Here is a 22893-nt window from a genome sequence, read left to right as displayed (position 1 = left end):
CTGACAAAGGAGGTGGCCCTGTTGCCAGCAGCATTCCATTACTTAGCAAAGGCAGGGAGAAACTTAGGGCTCTTACAGAAAAGTTTGTGCTCTGACATTTGAGTTTTTAGATCATGGTAACGGCTAGTTTGTGATTGGGGGGCGGGGGGTTATATGTAAATATCCACACATATATGTATTTATGTACATGTACTCTGTGTTTGCAGGTATGCGTGCTTCTGCTTTACTCCATCACGACCTGGTCAAGATGATATGGTTTTACTTAAAAATTCATCCATCTCTTTCACAAACCCTGGACTTTGTGAAAATGAAAACAAACCCAAACCATTATGAGTCACTTTTCAGTGTGTGTGGATTCTGTTAAAGAGAGTACTAGAATTCAGCTAATTGTATTCTAAGTTACAGGTGACTGCTGGACAGGAATTCCCAGCTGTGTCCTGGGGTAAAGGAAGCCCAGATGGTCGTCCTGTGCCTGGTGGTTGGGGAAAGGAAGGGAAGCATCTTCTCCCATCCCCAGCACTCCCCTTAGCTCCTGTAGGAAAGGGAGTAGCAGGAAGTAGAATCTGCCCTGGTCATGGGAGTTTGGAAAGAAACAAAGCATGATGTTATGAAGAGCAGGTTAATCCCAGTATTTTACTTCCCTTTCAGAAAGAGTGGGGGCAGGGTTGCCGTATAAAGTATTTGGTTTCACATCTGTTCCAAGAATTATCCTCAGCATAAATCCATCTTTCTTTTAAGCATCCGAAAGCATCCCAGGAGCTGCTGCTCCTGCCCTGCCTCTCACCCTCTCAGTTTATTTCCTGGCCACAGAGCAGCTGACAGATTCTGAGAGATAATCTTGTCATTGCTACCAAAGGAAAGGATCTGGGAGTCATATAGGTCAGAATTTCTGTGCATCAGAAGTATCACTGCACTCTGCTTTCAGCAAAGGGTTTAGAACAAAAGTGAGCAGCACAGCAGCTCAGCAGTACAGCATAATGAAGAGGGTACCCGGCTGAGAATTGGGAGAAATGGGTCTCATCTCAGTTTTACTATGTGTGATGGTTAGACAAGTCACCAAACCTTTGGGCTCAGGGCCCTCAGCTATAAAATAGGAGAATGCAGACCAGGCACTGCTGGTGGCTCATGCCTGTAATCCTAGCTTCTCTGCAGGCTGAGATCTGAGGACAGTTCAGAGGCAGCATAGGCTGGAAAGTCCATGAGACTATTAACTCCAGTTAAACACCAAAATGCAGGAAGTGGTGCTATGATCCAAGTGGTAGGTCACTTTAGCCTTGAGCTAAAGGTCAGGAACAGAGCCCAGACCCTGAGTTCAAGACCCAACGCGTGCGCGCACACACACACACACACACACGCACACGCACACACACACACGTACAAGTACGTTTCCCAGCATATACTTGTTAACACAAGTTTTTGTGGTCATACTGATTTGAGGAATGCTATCCGCTATATGCTAGTTCTGAAAGACTTGTAATATATTACCATATTAAACACTCCAAGGGGTCTTTCAATAAAGGAATTTATAACCCAGTATTTCTCAGCATTGATCTGACTTAGAGCCATTTTTCCTACAATGTTGAATATCTTGACATTTTGAGCAATGAGATTTAACTCCAAAATGCTGCAGATCTGCAATCTGTCACATACTGTGTTACCACACTCAGTCTAAAGTAATTTTCCCCTTTCAAATCTCATTTTTGGAGAATGAGAAACATTTCATATGGAGCAAGGTGACTTCCAGTTTTAAAAACTGTGAACCGATTGGGGTGGGAAGGTGGCTCGGTGGTAGAGCACTTGCCTTGCATGCAGGAGGCCCTGGGTTCGATTCCTCAGCACCACATAAGCAAAAAGAAAAAAACCGGAAGTGGTGCTGTGGCTCAAGTGGTAGAGCGCTAGCCTTGAGCTGAAGAGCTGAGGGACAGCGCCCAGGCCCAGAGTTCAGGCCCCACGACCGGACCCAAAAAAAAACCCAAAAAAACAAAAAACAAAAAAAAAACTGTGAACCGAAGCACCAAACCAGTTATTCAGCCAAGACAGAGCTACAACTAGACTTGGGAAAAGTTCAGAGATGGCTATTTGCACCCTTACCTGTCAAGTGCTTTTATTTCATGTGGACTTGGGTATGTATTTTGATGAATTATTCCAAGAATTAATTATGCTCCACCCATTATTGGATGCACTAAAGAATAACGAAATCAATCACAAGACTCTTGGTCTATAATTTAGAGTATAAACGTATACAAGGAAAAACAAAATTTCAGACTTCAGAATAGGACAAAACATGATTATAAATCCTTACCTTCATAATGTGAGCCACTTGAGAGAAAACATGTGAAAATAGACTCAAGCAAAGGAAATGTTTTTTATAGTACCATGGGAAAGTAGCCATTTCATCTGGTATAAAGGAGCTGGCTAAAAATTAAGTCCTGTGTTGGGGGCTGGGAAGGTGGCTCAGTGGTAGAGCGCTTGCCTTGCAAGCATGAGTCCCTGGGTTCGATTCCTCAGCACCACATAAGCAAAAAGAACAAGAAGCCGGAAGTGGCACTGTGGCTCAAGTGGTACAGCGCTAGCCTTGAGCTGAAGAGCTGAGGGACAGCGCCCAGGCCCAGAGTTCAGGCCCCATGACCGGACCCAAAAAAAAAAAAAAAATTAAGTCCTGTGGTCAGCCTTGGAGGTAGAGATGTGGCTCAGTGGTAGAATACATACCTAACATGTTTAAGGCCCTGGGTTCAATCCCCAGCACCAGGAGGCAGGGGCAGGAAGTGGGAGAGGGGGAAGAATGTAAGTTCCACCCTAGACAATCCTAACTTCGTAAAATGTATGGCTAATGACAAAACTTTTGTTGTTCACTCTTGTTTTCAGTCTTGCTACAATAGCCCAAGCCAGCTCAGAGCTACATTGCTCCTGTTTTAGCCTCCCAAGTGCTAGAATTATAGGTGTTTGCCACCATATCTAGCTATGGTAAATCTATTGAGAAATAAAATGGGTGATTTATTTACTCACTCAGTTTAGAGAACTGTCATCCACCTATTTGAAGTATTGATCTTAATTAGTATTGAGCTTTCAGTAATGTTGACTCTCCACTCTACCTCTCTGGATGCTCATTCTCTCATAAAGCATGTCATGCTTTGCTGCATTGTCATTTTTATTGTTCTTTAGGATCCTGTGTTTGGCCCTCTTTGTTACTTTTAGACAACTCCAAGCCTGTATGCATAACCGAGGTGGTCACATATGGTATTACCAGTGGTTGTGCATGGCACAGTTCTGGGGGCTATAGTCATAAAGTATCTACACAGCGACCCTGCTCAACATACACTTGTTTTTGGATCTGTAAATCCAAGCTTCCTCATGTCAGTCACATAGGGCCCAAGTGTACATAACCCACACTGAACTCACCATCCTGTCACACTTTATTCCTCCTGGAGTCCTTGCCTTGTCACTCATCAAAAGTGAAATCAGAAACCTGAGCCTTTTTTTTTTTTTTCCAGAGCTGAGGACTGAACTCAGGGCCTTGCATTTGCCAGGCTAGTGCTCTTCCACTAAGCTAAATACCCAACCCAAAGTCTTCATTTTTACAATCCATTTTTCCCCTCATATTCAGAGGCTATGCTGCTTCATTCACTCAAAACATTGTAGTTTGGGTTTGGGTTGAGACAAAGTCTTTCTATGCATCCCAGGTTGTTTTATAACTCACTGTGTAGTTCAAACAGCCTTCAAACTCCCAGCCTCAGCCCCCTCAATCCCCTTCCCAAGTATTGGGATTATAGGCATGTACTACCACACTCAGGTCACTCAGAACTTTGTGGGGGGAAAAATACTAGGTACATGGTATAGTTACTTATCTTTAAATATGTTAAAGATTTTAAATTTACAGATAACTGATTTATGTTTTAATGGTATATGCCTGTAATTCCAGAACTGGGGAGCTTGAAGCAGGAGGATCTCAAGTTCAGAGCCAATCTTGGTTACATAGTTGAGACTTGTATCTCAAAATAACAACTGCTAGGCATTGTGGCTCACGCCTGTAATCCTAGCTACTCATCTGAGGATCATGGTTCAAAGCCAGCCTGGGCAGGAAAGTCTGTGAGACTCTTACCTTCAGTTAACCACTAGCAAATTGGAAGTACAGCTGTGGCTCAAAGTGGTAGAGAACTAGCCTTGAGTGAAAGAGCTCAAGGACAGTATCCAGGCCCTGAGTTCAAGCCCCACAACCAACCAAAAAAAAAAAAAAAAAGCATATTTACCTATAGACCTTGTAGAATTGAGTGTGGGGAATGTATTGGGGTTTTTTTGTTTTTTGTTTTGTTTTGTTTTGTCAGTCCTAGGGGCTTGAACTCTGGGCTTGGGCACTGTACCTGTGCTCTTCAGCTCAAGGTGAGCCCACTACCGCTTGAGCTACAGCACCACTTCCGGTTTTCTAGTGGTTTATTGGAGATAAAAGTCTCATGGACTTTCCTGCCCCAGCTGGCTTTTGAGGATCACAGCCTCCTGAGTAGCTAGGATTACAGGTGTGAGCCACCAGTGCCCAGCTATGTGCTCATATTTTAATTGACCATTTTCAGAACATAGTAGTTTATATCTACTTCCCATGCATCCTCTCATAGCCCCAGTTGCGGAAAAAAGGAAAATAAAATATCAGTCAGCAGGGCTGGGAAGATGGCTTAGTGGTAGAGTGCTTGCCTTGCAATGCATGAGGCCCTGGGTTCAATTCCCCAGCACCACATAAGCAAAAAAAAAAAAAAAAAAAGAAAGCAACTTTAAAAAAATATATATATATCAGTCAGCAGAGCATTTTTATTTACTTTTGTTTTTATCCATGTGTTTTTACCCATAACTTCAAGGAAGACAATTGCAAAGAGCAATATATAAGGCAGGATGGTACAATAGAAAATATCCTGGGCTCAATTCTATTCCTATGGCTCTCATTTACCAGCTGGCAGTTCTACACAAGCCAGACAACCTAGTAGACCCAGTTTTGTATTCCAAAATGCAAATACTTTTGTTTAGATTTGTCTATGTCTGCTATATGTCAGGTGTTTTGCTGCAGACTTTGAACTAAAATAGTTGCTGTGTCTTTTTCAAGGAGTTCCTGGGAAAGCCAGATGAAATACAAGTGAAAATGTACATTTTTGTTGTTTTTTTTTAATATCAAGGGACACCTAGAATAGTCTCGCTGTTCAGTCATCAAATACATTTCTTTTGGCAGAAAAGCACACTGATTCATTTGTGGCAAAGTTTGAAACAAACATTTGGCCTAAACCTCAGTCAGCAGAAGAGTTCAAGTAGCCACATTGTCCTTTGCACAGCACTTCAGGTAATACAAGATTTTCTTTGTTGATAGGTGAAGTTATTACTGGTGTTCATTACTGTTGTTGCCTAACAAATCTTATTCCAGAGCTTATGGCTTTACCAACATTTATAATCTCACAACATCTGGATCAGGTTCCCTAGCTTTGCTGGCCACCTCTGGTGGGAGCTGTGATCTCATTTGAAGGATGGACTGGGGATATGACAGGGGTCTTTGTCCAAGCTCACTCACACAAGTCTCTTTCTGGTTTGACCTCTCCATAGCCCTTCCCCCACCACTACTCCCAGTGCTGGGGACCAAACCTAACGACTGCTTTTACAGACCAAATTGCATGTCCCCAAATTTGTATGTTGAAGCCCTAACTCCCAGTACCTCAGAATGTGACTCCATTTGGGAAGACACAGCTTTAAAAGAGGCAATTAAGTTAAAATGATTCTGTTAGGTTGGGCTCTAATCTAACCTTTTATAAGCAGAGGAATATTGGACAGGCAGAAACACTGGGAATGTAGCACACAAAGAAAAGACCATGTGAGGACTTGGTGAGGCACTCCCTGTCAAGAAGCTGGAGAGGTCACCTGCTAGCACCTTGATGTTGGTCTTGAGCCTCCAGAACTGTGAGAAAATATGTTTATCTTCTTCAAGCTCCTCTGGATGTGGTATTTTGTTATGGTGGTAGTCCTAAGCAAACTAATACAGCTGCCTTATGACATGGCAACTGGCCTCCCCTGGACAAGCAACCCATCAAACAGTGAAAAAGTACCCAGGGGAGAAGCCATGGTTTTTTTATAACTTGGTCCCATAAGCAGTCTCCCATAATTCTCTCTATATCTTCATCCTTGGAAGTGAGTCACAAGTTTGGTTCACACCTGAGTGGAGGAGACATGGATACCTAAATACAAGCATCACCAGGGGTCTGTAACGTGAAATTTTTTAAAATAAATTAAAATAGAGCATCAACAGGTAAACAGTTCAGAAATGTTTTCATGATGTAGTCAGCCTCACCACATAAACCCTGGTTAACTTAGCACCTTTTACCCTATAGATCATCCATGAAGCTAAGGTTGTTATGAGAGATAGGACAAGGTTCTCTGGGAGAAAAGAGCATTTTGTGGATTAAACGGAAGAGAATGAGTCCTTGTTGTAAGACTCATACAGTCAGGCGTCTTCCAGGAGGGTATGAGGGGGAAAAGAGGAAGGGCAATGTCATAGATTAAAAAGCATAATCAAAAGTCAGGCACATGGCTCTTGCCTGTAATCCTAATTAAGGAGGATTGTGTTTGAGGCCAGTTCAGGCAAAAAGTTCTCAAGACTCCATCTCAGCCAATAAAAAAATTAGCATAGAGGTACATATCAAGTCATTCCAGCTATGCAAGAGGCATACAGGAGGACTGGTTGACTAGTCAAACTCCAATTATGTATGGAAAGTGAAAAGAAATGCATAGCTTTCATAGTACAGTAATAAAACTGCAGAGAATCTTCTCAGCTGACAGGGTGCTGTCATTGTTCTTGTTAATGGACATACAGGGGAATAAAAGAATGGGGTAGGCATGGACATCCCACATACTATGATATCCAGAGAGATGAGACAATTTAGAAACACCAGTAGATAGTAATTGAAATTATTAAAGAATTATGTAAATTTGTTTAGGTGATAAATATAAAATAGCTTACATATTCAATAGCCTCTTGGTGAACTTCTGTGAAGAACTGTAGGATTGTGATAGTTGAACCCAAGCTTTAGTTCAAAGGATCCAGAGGACATCTGCTTTGTGTGAGCTGACATCTGACTCCCCAGCATGTCCACTGGGTTCCCCATGGCTAAGGCCTCTAAAATTAGTAGCACTGTCAGCTTCATGGTCTCCTGTTTGTCTAACCATCAGAGGCCAGGAGATGTGCTCTCATCATTCCTAACCGAAGCCAAACTTCTTTCACCACCAACCCCTTTTTTCATTTCTTCAGTGATGCTGCTGTGAGAGAAGCTCTCCCTTTCATTTTCAGAGCTCTGAGGAATAACATCTCTCAATATTAATTGCAATAATTTAGCTCCTGCCTCATTGGAACTCTCCTGGGTGGGCCTTTATTGTACAAGAGGAAGAAGCTGTTTCCTGTTATCCCCTGGTTGCATGATAACAAGATGACAGACTGATTCTAGGGTCCATTTTAGTTTTCCTACACCAAGTACAGTAAGCAGAGAAAGAGGGAAGGTTGTGAGGACTTCAACCTACAGTTTAAAAAAAAGAGTTTGTATATTTCAGCCAGATGTTTTTGTGGATAAGGAATAATTTCTGAGTTACATTGTAAAATAAAAGATGTGAAAAAATGCTAGTGTAGATCATGCTCATATTTGTACAAAAAGGGAAGAGGAGCTTGTCTGAGAATGGCATACACGCATACACACACATACACACCGAAATCAGTACCTGGCAGCTGCCGAGCTCTAAAATAAAGACCTCAGAGAGTAGAAGAGATACTTTATACCCTTTGGTGTTTGTTTGTTTTTTTTTTTGGGGTCCGGTCATGGGGCCTGAACTCTGAGCCTGGGCGCTGTCCCTCAGCTCTTCAGCTCAAGGCTAGCACTCTACCACTTGAGCCACAGCGCCACTTTGGCTTTTTTCTTTTTGCTTATGTGGTGCTGAGGAATCGAACCCAGGGCCTCATGCATGCAAGGCAAGTGCTCTACCACTGAGCCATCTTCCCAGCCCCTGTTACTGTTTTTAAATTCATGCATTTTTAACAGTTTTTTAAAATTTGTATTGTTTATAGTTATTATAAAGATGATGTACAGAGGGGTTACAGTTACTTAAGTCAAGTGATAAGTCCATTTCTTTTTGTTCAATGTCACCTGCATGGATCACTTCTAAACAACACAACTTTTGTTTTTTGGTGGTACTGGGGACTTGAACTCAAGAGCTCATGCTTGGTAGGCAGAAGCTTGACCACTGAGCCATGCCTCCAGTGCAAATAGACTTTTTAAAGAAAAAGCCCTGTAAGAAACAAAATTGAAGTTACGACATGTAACCTTTAAATTCATGCTCTAGCCGGGCACTGGTGGCTCACACCTGTAATCCTAGCCACTCAGGAGGCTGAGACTAGAGGATTGCAGTTCAAAGCTAGCCCAGGCAGGAAAGTCTCTGTGAGACTCTTATCTCTAATAAACCACTCAAAAACTGGAAGTGGCACTGTGGTTCAAGTGGTAGAGTGATAGCCTTGAGCACAAAGAGGCTCAGGGACAGAACCCAGGCCCTGAGTTCAAGCCCACAACTAAAAATCATGCTCTATTCTCCCACCAAGTAGATTTGAGTTTTGCAGTCCTCTCTACTTTTGATCATTATAGTTTGCAAGAAAATTGGACCATCATGATAGTAATAGCTATTTATGAAACATATGTCCCAAGTGCTATAATTTTTATATAATTTTTACTTATTTCAATTTCTTCTGCCTTGTTTTTAAATAGTGAGTTCCAGTATTAATTTTCTACCACATGCCAACCAGCACTTCACTCCAGAAAGGATTATAGAATGGCACTTTTCATGAGAGGTGCTTTGGATCATTTCTACCTTTGGGTTTTCCTCCTCTATTTGTGTGTGTCTTTATCTCTGTTATTCTCTGTTATTCATTTTTCAGAACCTCAGCTTTTACCTTTACTGTAATGATCTTGACATCTAGGTCTCCATTGGTAAAATGTACATATTTGGTTTCAAGTAACTGAGCCCAACTCAAACATATAGGGAACGGATTTGAGTCACATTGCTAGAGAGGAGAACAAATCTTAGGATCCAAGAACCAAATCTTGCTCCATCCCCTCTGCCTTGTGTTCTTCCTCCCCATCTCACTTCCTCCCTCTTCATTTCTCAGCCGAGCTACATTGACCTCCCTATTTCCTACTTTCTGTAGCTTCTTCCATGTGACATGATCATATGCAGGCTGAGTAGCTCCAGCCTTATTTTAATTTTTTGTTTTGTATCAGTCCTGGGGCTTGAGCTTAGGGGTTGTATGTTGTTCCTGAGCTTCTCTTGGCTTAAAGCTGGCACTCTACCACTTGAACAATAGCTTTATTTCCACCTTGTTTTTGTTTTTGGTAGTTTATTGAAGATAAGAATCTCACGGATTACAGGTGTGAGCCACCAGCACTATGCTCCTCCCAGCATTTTGACAAAAATGTAGAGAGCTTTTCTCCTTCTACTGTAGTAGAAAGAGTTCCTAAGAAAGTACCATGATTGGCTTGGCCTGGATAACAAGGTCACCTCTAAAAGCAATTGGTATGTTCAAGGACATACAGACTTTGCCAGGTCTGGATCTCTGGCCCACTTTTAGGATCAAAGAGGTATGGGACTAATATTTGCAGTCTGGCCATAATAACCTGTTTGGAATCCAGGCAAGGGAGGTCAGAGTTTCCATAAGGAAGTTGTATGAGTTAACTTTTTGTGCCAGTAACCCAAGTACCTGACATAAACAAAGGAGTCAATATTTATTTCGCTCACAAGTTCAGAGGTATCCAGCCATGATGATGGGGGAGCTTTTGGTGTGGCAGAACAGTTCATGTCATGGCAGCCAGGAAGCAGCAGAAAAGGAAATGTAGGGAGGCCCAGGAATACCTACCCTCTCAGTTTACTTCCTCCAACTAGAACCCTCCCACCTTTCATCACCTCTCAATAAGGTCATCATAATATGAATCCATCAAATTATTAATCCATTCATTGGGTCCTCAGGATCTAGGAGCTCCTTAAACAATTAGGCACACCCATCTCCTGCCCAGAGGAGTGCTTTACTAATCACCTGGGTGTGGCTCCATCCTGTCAGGTTGACAGTGAAGATGAACCACCACAGAAGTCAAAGGGGCTGAAACCATAAGTAGGTAGAGTGATGAGGGATACAACAAATTCCTCTAGTACCGACTCTTCTTAGTTTATTGTTTACAAATATGGGGCAAGTAAGACAGTGCCCACCCTAAGCACCCCATAGGCTGTCTGGAGCCAGAGTGATAGGGCCCTACTTACCAGTAGTCAATATGTATTTTTTAATTGTAGGAAAATATGTGTAGCAAAACTTGGCCATTTTAACTTTTTTTAATCTTATTTTAATTTTAAATTATTATAAAGGTGATATACAGAGGGATTACAGTTACATAAGTAAGGAAAAGGAGCATGTTTCATTTTGGACAATGTCACCTCTCTCTCTCTTTTTTCCTCCCACCAGTTTTACCCTCTTTCCCTACCCACAAGTCGTATAGTTCCTTTTCAACATAGTGTCCAGTGAGTACCGTTGCTGCATTTGTTCACCCTTTGTCCCTCCACTTCTGTGCTCCCCTCACGCTCCCCATCTATGTGCATTAAACACATTCCTACTGTTATGTAGCCATCACTACCGTCCAGCCCCAGAACTCTCCATCTTGCAAAACTGCACCTCTGTACACACTAAATAATAATGTCCCACTCCTGTAATGACAGAATATCTGTTCAAGACTCTGCTTTAATTTTTTTGGACAGGATATATTCATAGAATTGGAACTACTGAATCATGTAGTAATTCTCATTTTTTTCAGGACTGCTTACCACAGGGCTGCCGCATTTTATACCCACCATCAGGGCACAAGGCTTCCATTTCCCCCACTTACAAAACTTGTCACTCTTATTTTTTTTTTTTTTAATGGTACCTATCCTAATAGTATGAGGTAGCTTTAAGTGCTCTTAAGTTGACCTCTGGTAGCTGAGATAAAACTAGTGCTGCCAACAGAATCAGCCTTGTGGGTGAACAAGACAGACAGAGCCACCTTCTCATAAAGATAGCTGTTCATGCTGTGAGAGGATAGCTCCTGCCAGGAGAGAGAGTGAGGAGGAGCAGGCAATCCCAGGACAAGGAGGCTCCCTGGGGAAGCCCAAGAGTGACCTCTGGATAGGAACCATTGATGAGCTCAGGTGCTGAAAAGGAAGACTTTGTGTGTGCCTGGGTATACCAGTCCTGGGGCTTCAACTCAGGGCCAAGGTTCTGTCCCTGAGCTTTTTCATTCAAGGCTAGCTCTCTACCACTTGAGCTACCGCTCTACTTCTGGCTTTTTAGTGGTTGTAGATGAGCGTCTCATGGCCTTTTCTTCTTGGGCTGGCTTCGAACCACAATCCTCAGATCTCAGCCTCCTGAGCAGCCACGATAACAGACATGAGTCACTGGCACCAGGCTGAAAGATGACATTTTTTTACATTTTTAATTATTATTAAGTAGTTGTACAAAGAAGTTCCCATTGTACAAAATAGTATATGAATACAAGGTGTCTGACATTGTCATCCATCACTCCTAACGAAAGATGACTTTTTTTTTTTGGTCCGGTCGTGGAGCCTGGACTCTGTGCCTGGGCGCTGTCCCTCAGCTCTTCAGCTCAAGGCTAGCGCTGTACCACTTGAGCCACAGCACCACTTCCGGCTTCTTTCTTTTTGCTTATGTGGTGCTGAGGAATCGAACCCAGGGCCTCATGCGTGCAAGGCAAGTGCTCTACCATTGAGCCACCTTCCCAGCCCTGAAAGATGACTTTTTAACTGTGAATAAAATACTATTATTTTCATATGACTAATGCTCTCTAGTGCCCTTTATAATGTTCACAGTGCTTTTGTGCGGACCAGTTTACTTAACTCTTCCAGAAATGGAGTGAAATGAGTTACTTCCAAGTTACAGAGAAACGGGCTGAGAAGGTGGCTCAGTGGTAGAGCGCTTGCCTTGCATGCCTAAAGCCCTGGGTTCTGCAGGCTTGTGCTGTGATTTTTGAAACTAGATCGTGATCTGATGGTGGGTCATGGAGTGACTTTAGTGGGTCACGTGTAGACTCACTCGAGCCAGTGGTGCTTGTCCTCTCCCTGTGGTGTCTTCAGCAGCTTTGTGTTATTTGAACCTGCTTGTGGAAATCAGCCAACAACACAAAGTTGGAACTTTTGTTTGTTTTACCACTGACAGTTAAACATTTACTTAGCACACCTCAGGCCACAAACCATCAACTTCTAGCTCCCTCTCAGTGGAACCAAATAGAATAGAAAAAAAAAAAAAAGAGTCCATGTTTAATAATTAAGTTTGCAAGATTTCTGTTTAAGTAATGTTATTTATATATGGGTTAAATGACTACATAGGATGTCCTCTTTAACTATGCATTGACATCCAAAAACAGTTCAAAAGTCAGTGGCCAAGCCGGGTGCTGGTGGCTCACACTTGTAATCCTAGCTACTCAAGAGGCTGAGATCTGGGGATTGTGGTTTAAAAGCCAACCCGGGCAGTAAAGTCCCTGTGAGAAAAGTCCCAATTAACCACCCAGAAAACCAGAAGTAGTGCTGTGGCTCAAAGTGATAAGAGCAAAAATGGCTCAGGGACAGTGCCCAGGCCCTGAGTTCAAGCCCTACAACCAACACACACACAAAAAGTCACTGGCCAAAAGGCCTTTCATTTACTTCGGACATCCTTCAGGCAATTGAAAGGACTTTTCTGATATTCAGGCCTAGAATAGGTGTCCAGCATCCTCCATTCACATCATATCTTGTAAAGGAGAATGGAACCTCCTGTAGTTGAACTACAGGAGTTTCTACCAGACTAACAGTTGCTGCTTCAGAATTGATTAAATCTCTCCCACATCTGTCTGATCTTTTAAACTCAAAGCAAAACTCAGAAACCCCAAGGATTTTCTACAATAAGCAGAAAACAATTATTATTATTATGGTCTAAAGATGAGTTGTTGGTAGATAGCAAAAATTAGCTTAAGGCCATAGTTTACTCTAACACATTATCTGAGCATTCTCATAAACTCATTTGTGTGTGTGTGTGTGTGTGTGTGTGTGTGTGTGTGTGTACACACATGTACATGTACATGTACACATGCACTTACGGGTACATGTTCCATCCCAGAGCTTGAACTCAGAGCCTGGGTGCCATCCCTTAGTGTTTTGCTGTTTGTTCACTCAGTGCTAGGATTACAAGCATGAGTCACCAGTAGCTGGCCTAAGAAACTTTTTTTAAAGAAAGAATTGTTTCATAAAATAAATCACTTACCCTATAATAATTTCTTTTGTAAATCTAGAGTTTATATCATATGGAAATAAGAGCTCATATCCTTAGATAGATTGTGCTTCAAAAAGCATGGTGGTTAGACCACAGATTTAGATCCCAAAAACCTTTATTTAGATCAACCTTACAAATTTTAAATTTCCATGAAAATGTAATTATTGAATATTCTCATTGAACAACAACAAAAGTAGCTGTCAAATGTATAAAATGGTCTCCCCTTAAGAAACTACTTCTTCCAGGTACCTGAAACTCACGCATGTAATCCTAGCCACTAGAAAGACTGAAATCTAAGGATTGAAGTTCAAAGCAAGCCCAGATAGGAAAGTCCATGAGACTCTTAGCTCCAGTTAATCACAAATTAAAAAAAAAAAAAAAAAAGAAGTAGAGCTGTGGTTGAAATGGTAGAGCACTAGCCTTGAGCACCATAGCTCAAGAGCAGCACCTAGGTTCTGAGTTCAAGCCCCAGGCCTGGCGCGCGCACATGCATACATGCGCGCATACAAACACACACACACAGATATTAGCAACTTACATGTAGCTACAAAAAAGAATACCTTTCACTGTGCAACATTTGAAAGTCATTCAATAATTTATCTCTATCTCTCTGTTCCATGATATAATTTTATTATGTATGTTTACTGGTTTCTTATAACAAGAAAATGAGACACAGTAAGGGAACATGTTGTCCTCCATATCTTCAAAGATAAATTATATTCATTTTTCTTAGAAGAATTGGACTCAGTAAGGCATGATGAGGTACATGCCTATAACCCCAGGTAGAGGCTGGAGGATCTTGAGTTTGAGGCTAGCCTGGGATACATATGAAGACCCTGTCTCAAACAAAGGGAAAAATAACTACTCACAAAGCAGTAGCAGTGGAATTCTTTCATTTTTTTAATTAACATTATTCAAGACTCATTTGCAGATAAAAGGTAAATCTTCCCCTAGGTAGACACTTGACCTAATGTTGGTTTTTGACATCTGTGACTTGAACCAAGGGTTTTGGTTGTTCGTTAGGAATGACCACGGATATCTGGGAGCACATGTAGTTGGAGCTCCAGCTCTGCTGCCGTGGCCAGCAGCCTGTGCTCCAGTCAGCTGCATGTCAGTTACCCCAGGGCTGCCTTTGCGCTGAACAAACCTGTTGCAGCTGTGCCTGGCGCCTTTATGTCACCCAGGCAGGGTTTCATGAAATGGATCTGCTGTTCTGGTGCCTGTGTTGTTCATTCCTCTGCTGGAGCAGTGCCCAGGAAGGTGAGGGGGCAGCAGGTTAGCCTTCACTCTCCAGCTGTCCCTTTCTACTAATGTCACCAGAGTATAAATAGATTGATTTGCACAGTATAGTTTCTATTGAACCTTTGCTGCTCATAGGGTGACACTGCTATTGGTCATTTTCCTCATCTATCAGCAGACTATATACCAAGCAGCTCCCATGTAAATATTTACAAGCAAAAGGCCAGGTGCTTTAGGTCATGTGAATATTTGTAAGATGTAGTCTCTGCACTTAAAAGAGTATGGCAAAAGAGATGTGACAGATGAAAGACAGAATCTCTCCCTTTGTCCCCCCAAAAGTGAATGAAATGATAATTCAGATCATTTTGGAATGTCTGATCAGCATATCTCTCAGACACTCAGGCCTTCAGAGAGAGCATGAAACGTGACTCTGCTCTTCCCTCAGCAGCTCTCTATTGCCAGGAGATCATTGTAGTGCAGTTACCTTAGCAAAGGTTGGTAAGAATGTCTACAAATGCTGTCATCCCCTCCTGTGGCCCTAAACAATCAGGTGCTTATAGAGCAGCAGATTAGAAGAAAAACTGGGTTTTATGGGATTGTTGATGGTTGCCAAACCAGCATGATGTGTTTTATAGGTGCTTTAAGGTTTTAAAAAGTAATTCTGAATATATTTTTTATGTTGCTTATTGTCTTTAAAATTCTGAGTATTAATGATCTGAAATCTCAAAAATACATAGGCTGGCAAGCTATAATTTAAAAAAAAAAAAAGAAAGACTTAACCATCTGTTGCCTCCAAGAAACTCACCTCACTGGTAAAGACAAATCCAGGCTTAAAGTAAACGATGGGGGGAAAAGGCAAGTGGTATCTGACAGCAGTTAGGAACAGCCATATCATATCTGACAAAAAAAAAACTTCCAACTGAGACAAAGTCACTACCAAAAAGGATATACCCAAATGTTAGCACACCCAATTTCATCCAACATTCTGTCAGGTGATTTAATATCCCATTCTTGCCAAGAGATAGATGCATCCCTCCCCCAAATCAGTAAGGAAACTTCATAATTAAACAATATATGGTAACAGACAGCTACAGAATACTCTACTGAAAAACTCCAGAACATACATTCTTTCCAGCCTACAGAACTTTCTCCAAAACAGATATTTTAGGATACTAAGTCAGCCTTAACAAATGTCAGAAAAATGAAATAATTTTCTGTACATAATCAGAACACAGGGGAATCAATAGAAAAAAAGGTATATATAAGTGTTAACATATAAATTTTTAGATTGATTTTTATGTTTCTGTGAAAAATGACACCAAAAACTTCTTAGATCTGATGAACACTTTTGGAAAATAGCAAAGCTCAAAAATTAGTAGATTTTCTATATACTCATAATGGGAACAAAGTCAAGAAAACTGTTCTATCCATAGTCTCAAAAAATAACAAATACCTAAGAATAAATCTAAGGAGATGGAAAACCTAAAATTTGTACTTAAAATTATACTACAAGACCATAGTAATAAACAATTTTGGTGCTTACACATATAGATCTAGGTAAAGAATATATACTACCCCTGGGGGGACCCACAAAGCTTCAGCCATCTAATTTTTTTTACTAAGATGCCAAAAGCACAAATGGGGCAGAGACAACTGAAAATCCACATATAGCATATTCCTCTATCTAGTTCTGAACAAAAATCAGCTCGAAGTGGATCAAAAATCTTTTCTGTATATATTTGTATGTGTTTGTTCATGCACATGTACCATAAACTAGGGTGGATTGAAGATCTTAATGCAAGACCTGATACCTCAGAACTAGTATAGGAAACATAGAGAAAATATTAGAAGATGCAGGCATAAGAAAATAAGTACCCCGGGCTGGGAAGGTGGCTCAGTGGTAGAGCGCTTGCCTTGCATGCATGAGGCCCTGGGTTCGATTCCTCAGCACCACATAAGAAAAAAGAAAAAAGCCGGAAGTGGCGCTGTGGCTCAAGTAGTAGAGCGCTAGCCTTGAGCTGAAGAGCTGACAGCACCCAGGCCCAGAGTTCAGGCCCCACAACCGGACCCAAAAAAAAAAAAAAAAGAAAAAAAAAAAAGAAAAGAAGTACCCCCTAAGATATGTATTCAAATTTTTTTTTTCTTTCATGCGATTGTTTCTAACACATTTATAAGATTATTTCTTTGTTGCTTTGTATGTCCCTCCCCCACGGTATAACCCCTGCTTTCACTGTATTTGATGTCGGTATAATTTGTGGAGGGGCAGGGAAAAAACAAATCGTTTAAATAGGGATACAGGTAGACCCATTGCAACAATGAGATGGACAAGTCGTTATGTCGAAAAACGAACTTTACAACTTTGGTGAGGGGGGGAAGAGTGGGGGGACGGGGGGGGGGGAAGATGGGAAGGGAAAACAAAGGAGGAGGCTACAATGCTTGATAAGAAATGTACTCATTATCTTGCCCATGTTTTTTTTTAATAAAAAAAAAGAAGCACCAGAAATAGCAAATGGGATTGCTCAAATGAAAATTTTCTGCATATCAGCTGGGCACCACTGGCTTACACCTGTAATCCTAGCTACTCAGGAGGCTGAGATCTGGTTTACACCTGTAATCCTAGCTACTCAGGAGGCTGAGATCTGGTTTACACCTGTAATCCTAGCTACTCAGGAGGCTGAGATCTGAGGATTGCAGTTCAAAGCCAGACCAGACAGAAAAGTCGGAGAGACTCTTATCTCCAATAAACTACTCAGAAAAAGCCAGAAGTGTCTCTGTGGTTCAAGTGGTAGAGCGCTAGCCTTGAGCATAAAGAGGTTCAGGGATAGTGCCTAGGCCCTGAGTTCAAGCCCCAGGACCTACAAAACAAAAACAAAAACACAAAACTTTCTGCCTATCAAGGATACAACTATTGGAATGAAGAACCAACTCACAGAATGGGAAAAAAATCTTTGCCAGCTATTCATAAGATAAAGGATTAACGCCTTGAGCTGAAGAGCTAAGGGACAACGCCCAGGCCCAGAATTCAAGCCCCACGACGACAAAAAAAAAAAAAACAAAAAAAAAAGATAAAGGATTAAGAGCTGGGAAGGTTGCTCAGTGGTAGAGTGCTTGCCTTGCATGCATGAGGTCCTGGGTTCCATTCCGGAGTACCACATGAGCAGAAAAAGCCAGAAGTGGTGCTGTAGCTCAGGTGGTAGAGCACTAGCTTTGAGCTGAAGAGCTGAGGGACAGTGCCCAGGCCCCATGACAAAAAAAAAAAAAGATAAAGGATTAATATTCAGAATATATTAAAAATTCCAAAAATTAAAGACCCAAAGAAATAACCTTATTAATAAGTAGACAAATTTAAACAAGGCATTTTGAGAAAAAAGTTCAAATGGCCCATATATATATATATATATATATATATATATATATATATATATATATATATATATATATATATATATGATTCCATTTTTAGCCATAAGAGAAATAAAGTCAAAAATGACATTGGGATTCCATTTTATCACAGTCAGAATGGGTGCCATCAAAAAGACCAACAATGACAAATGCTGGTGAGGATTATACACTGTGTATATATACTTACACACTTAAACACTGTTAGGAGTTCCCATTAGTGTAGCCACTCTGGGAATCGGTGTGGAGGTTCCTCGAGAAACTACAGTGAGAACTACCATATGTTCCTGACATGCCACTCCCAAGCATATATCCCAAGTTAGGTAAATTGGCACAAAATAGAGACATCTGCATACCCATATTTACTAGCAGCACTATACACCATAGCACTATACACTATGGAATCAATCCATCAACCCAAGTGCCCATCAAGTAGTGAATGTTGTTCTTATTTTTTATGTGGTATATAGAGGTCATGATAGGCAGCAAGATAGCATCTGCCAACAGGGTCATTCAAGTCCAAATCCTCATTAATTAGGTTCCCTGAGAGAAGGCACAGTCCTAAACTGCAGTGCATGAGACACTTTGAGATAACAGGGTCCCCATCTCACTCTTCTCTAGTCTCCCTGCATTCAAGCGAAGTAAACCAGTAAACCACCCAGATTTACTGCATCACACCCACCAGACTGTGCGGAAGTATTAACACCATGACCTCAGACACACAATGAAACTTGTAGCTTGAGAAGAAACGGGATCTGCCCACACTGGACATACAGACCAATCATTATTACTGTTGTTTGCTATCAGACAAAAGAATTAGCTTTACAATAAAGGACTTCCAAAAAGGCAAGTAACAAATGTATAGTAAGCAGCCTTCATAAATATTCTGCAAAAAGAATATCAGCTTCTCCACAAGCTTACCTAACCTTATAGTGTACATTTTTAATGTTAGGCTATTAATTTATTCCTGATTATGAAGCATTACCAGTGATGAACTGTTGAAGCACAGGGTAACTTGTAAATTACTGTAGGTTTTCCATAATTTCACTTTTCTTTCTGTTTCTGTTGGATCTGGAAAGAATTCATAGGCAGAATTATTACTTTATGAAGGTGATTTTCTTGAAATTAGATTAGGACCAGTGAAATAGTATCTCCATTATATGTTCTTGACCCCAGGAGTTCAAGAACAGCCTGAAGAACTCAATGAGGCCCTGTCTCTTGAAAGTAATAAACTAAAATAAATCCTTTTCTCCCAGAAAAAGAAGAAAATGTCCAAAAAGCAATGGCAGAAAATGAATGTTTCAGGAAGGTTTCCAACAAAATTGGTTTAAATTGAGCGGTGTTCTTCAAGGGGAACGTCGCTGACATGGCTATAAAGGAATAGAAGCCACCCTCTTCTCTCAGTCACTTAGTGGTTGCTGTTCTTTTTTTCAGATCCCACTCACACTGACAGATGAACCACAGACACCGGAAGAACCCATTCGCTGCTCCTGGGTGCGAGATTGCGGGCAAAGCATCCACCAGCATGGCAGGGGTCCATAGTATTTTTTTGCGGCCTCAGAGTCCCCAAGGCCCTCAAGCAGAAGTGGCAGTAGATGGTTGCCATCAGCCAAGCCAGACTTGTACTGAAACAACAGGAAAGCACATCCTCTGAGCTTGGATGGAACTCGGCAGTGGGGACGCCGGGCTGCTGCACTCACCCACACCAGCACATACTTATTTTACCTCCCCTCACCCCCCCGCCCCAACCTGCTTAGGTCTTTGTACCTTTCCTGCTGCTGCACAGAGATGATATAAAAGAGGCTCTTTGGCTATTTGCATTTTGCTTCCTCTTCTTTTCCAGATTGCACTATTAAGCTTTATTTTCTATGTACAAACTTAAAGTCCCCATATCATTATTTATCAGAGCTGTTCTTCCCTTTTCAGAGGGCCTGGGGGAGGGGAGGCACACACCACAAGTTCCCCAGCACATGGAGACAGGGTGGCATGCTGCTGATGTGAGCCACGGTACAGGCAACCCTGTGGGATTACTGATTTCTAAGATTAATAAAGTAATTCGATTTTTATTTTCTTTTTTTTCCATTTACTAATTTCCTAACAGTCATTCACAAACAAGACTAAAATGGGACCAAATGGCCTTTTTATTTCATTGCCAATTTTTTAAACTTCATTTTAGAAATGTGGGCTATCCAGAAATTTTGTTTGAGCAGATGGTCTGTCCTCCCTCCAGAGGGAGGCTCCCGCATCCCAGAAGTGGGAGTGTGCGGCCGAATCTCCCCAGTCTGCCCTCCAGCAGCAGGCACACCAGTGTGGTCCTGCATGGCATGTGACCGTGTCACGGTTGCGGCGCACACTGCCTCCCATGCAGTGCATCCAGATAGTGCAGCATGGCCCCAACCCCTGGCCCCTGCCCCTGCTCACTGACTTCCACTCCTTTCCTAGAGAAAGGTTGGAGCCCACTCAACAGGATGTTCTTGAAAACAAGCCATGGTCAGACTGCTACAGCAGGTCCTATAGACTTGGCACTGGAATCCAAAGAGAGAAATGACACCCGAGAAGACAGAAAGAAAAAGGATTTTATTGCCTTCTTAGTGAATGAAAACAAAGATTTGAGCACATGGAAGCATCTTGTTTGCTTGGGAAGGACAAGGACTCACAGTTACAGGAGAGGGGTAATATATCGTATCTTCCCAGAGTCTTCTGGGTACTAGTTGGAGGACCACCTTAACTCACTTGATTTGAGTTGGATAGAAGACAAATTGAGATCCTTCCTATTTCCCTATTGCTATGTAGAATTAAGAGATTTGGAGGATCTCACCAGTGAATCTTGGGTAAAGGGATACAAAGGTATGATTTAGAGCAACTACAGTGCATGGAATTGCCCTGCGTGGCCAGTCAGTTAAAGCTGACCCACAGGTGCTAGGAACAGACTCCAGGTCTTCCCTACCAAAGCACTTTCAAGGCATTCTTACTGGTACTAGACTTAACGCAATGAACCAGATGAATCATTTGAGCCTTTCTCCAGCAGTGTCATTCCCAGTGTTACTGCCCTCAAAACAAGTATGTCTTTTTGAAGAGATCAAAATTCAAGTGTCCACAGTGCCCACCAGTGGTACATGGAAAGGGGAGGCTGGGTTCCAGACCTCCTTCCATATTTGGATCTGCTGGTTAACATGAAGGGTAGCGCTTGAACATGAAAGAACATTTGGAATCACGGTCTTTGGGACATTTCAGGAAGTACCTCAGTTGCGTTGGTTCATTAGGGTGAACGACAGACCAACCTTTTAGCCGTGTCCTGTAAGGCTGGATGAAAAAGGAGATTTAGTCTCAGGCCACTTCCTAATTGATGTTCCAAATAAGGACCAATGTTGAATGCAAGGCACTACTTCTCTCAAGGGAGTTTTCAGCTGGCCTGGACCCTACCCCAGCATACAGATGATTCTAACACTGCAGCCAAAACACATAATCCTCTGCTAAAATCTTAGAACTGCCACAAGTGAACAGACTGACACTTGGAAAAACAGCCACCATGGCTGGCATGCTGGCCTGCAGCACATACCCCTTTCTCAACCCACTGGCTCCTGGGATAAGACAGCACATTCCCACAGCCAGAATTTTCAGGCAGGGGCATATAAACCCTTAAAGGACAATAGAAGTAAATGGGTGCCCCAGAGACAAAGTCAGAGAAGCCTTAGAACTATCTGGACATGGACAAAACAGGGGGGAAAAGTCTTGGAGACCTCAGAAGGAACAAAGTATGCACACACCTAAACACATCCAGGCATGAGCATAAGTACAACCTCCATCCTGTGGATTATAGCTTCAGATGGACTTTGTACCAATGTTAGTGTGAGCTTGCTGGAGGCAGGTGGTTTGGGAGAGAGGGGGTCCCTTGCTCTGCTCACTCCCTGTGGAAGGCTGCTTCAAATGGCCGATAATTTCCAAGAGCAGATGTACACCAGTGAGCCACAGCACAATTGTGCAGAGGCCTGGGCGCTGTGGTTGGAATTGCGCTTTTCTTGCCCTCTCCCATTTCCAAACCACAAGCGAGAGGCCCAGAGTCTGAAAAGTGTTTCCAGGTTGGCTCCTTTAGATGTAACTCAATGACAGAATTTGCCTCTGGGTCTATTTGCCTGAGACAGTTTCTCTAATGTTGAAATCATTTGAGAGCTGAGATGAGATTTCCAAAAATGATGGTGTGGATTGTTAGATAGAATACACAAGCCACATTTCCATATGTAAAAGTTCACACCTCAGAGTTATCTGGAAGTTAACTTGGTGCAAATCTGAGCCAGTATCTCTGTGTGTCTAAAAATATGTCCCATGAGAGGGAAGGGTGCACAGACACTAGTGCCCTCCTCCCAGACGGCAGAGGCAGCTCTGTGCGGCTACCTTCTAGCACGCTCACACTAAGCAGTGAAGTGACCTTTGCAATTATCTGCCTAGGTTCCAGTTATGTCTGAACAGTAGATGCAGGCATGGAGTTAATAAGAGGGTAAGAAGGCTACTTACAGAGTCAGACATTCATCTTAGAAAAGGTTTTTACTGTTCTAGAAACAATCTCCCAGAAGATGAAATCATCCACAATTCCCCCCCAAAATATTTATTCATACAAAAGTTTTTAGAGTAATAATTTGTATTTGTTTTTATATCTCAGGCTATGCGTCTGGGGCCAAGTCACTCACTGTGTGGTACATGTGCAGCTCCCCAATGCCTGACATAGCACCTGCTTCCAGGAACATCAAAGGAACACAGGGTCGTAGAGGGCAGGAGAAGAGGAATCCCTGATGCCCAGGCTGCATGGACCCAGAATCCAGATTCTTTCACCCTGACCTGGAAGGTGTCTAGCCAAATGTCCCAGGGGAAATGTGATCAAAGGAGAAGCTGGGAGGAGGGGCCCAGAGGGCAGACAGGAA

The 22893-nt window shown here is 42.1% G+C and overlaps 1 protein-coding gene across 22 annotated transcripts in view; it reads left to right on the top strand.

The window, feature by feature from the left end:
• Positions 1 to 20043, top strand: part of Ttll5 (tubulin tyrosine ligase like 5) — a 242939-nt gene extending 222896 nt beyond the window's left edge. For 16 of the 22 annotated variants that reach the window (XM_070029376.1, XM_070029403.1, XM_070029421.1 and 13 more), the window contains one exon: positions 207 to 337. In XM_070029376.1, the coding sequence (XP_069885477.1) occupies positions 207 to 333 (127 nt within the window). In that variant the 3' untranslated portion in view covers positions 334 to 337. Of the gene's footprint in view, positions 1 to 206; positions 2462 to 5209; positions 5318 to 19411 lie in introns of those variants that run through there. The other 6 variants (XM_070029485.1, XM_070029431.1, XM_070029447.1 and 3 more) reach the window with 4 other exon arrangements.
• The last annotated feature ends 2850 nt before the right edge of the window (positions 20044 to 22893 follow it).

The sequence above is a fragment of the Dipodomys merriami genome, unplaced genomic scaffold (genome assembly GCF_024711535.1).
Source record: "Dipodomys merriami isolate MVZ:Mamm:240054 unplaced genomic scaffold, mDipMer1.0.p SCAF_1, whole genome shotgun sequence".
Classification (NCBI taxonomy): domain Eukaryota; kingdom Metazoa; phylum Chordata; class Mammalia; order Rodentia; family Heteromyidae; genus Dipodomys; species Dipodomys merriami.
This window is presented reverse-complemented; position numbering and strand designations above follow the sequence as displayed.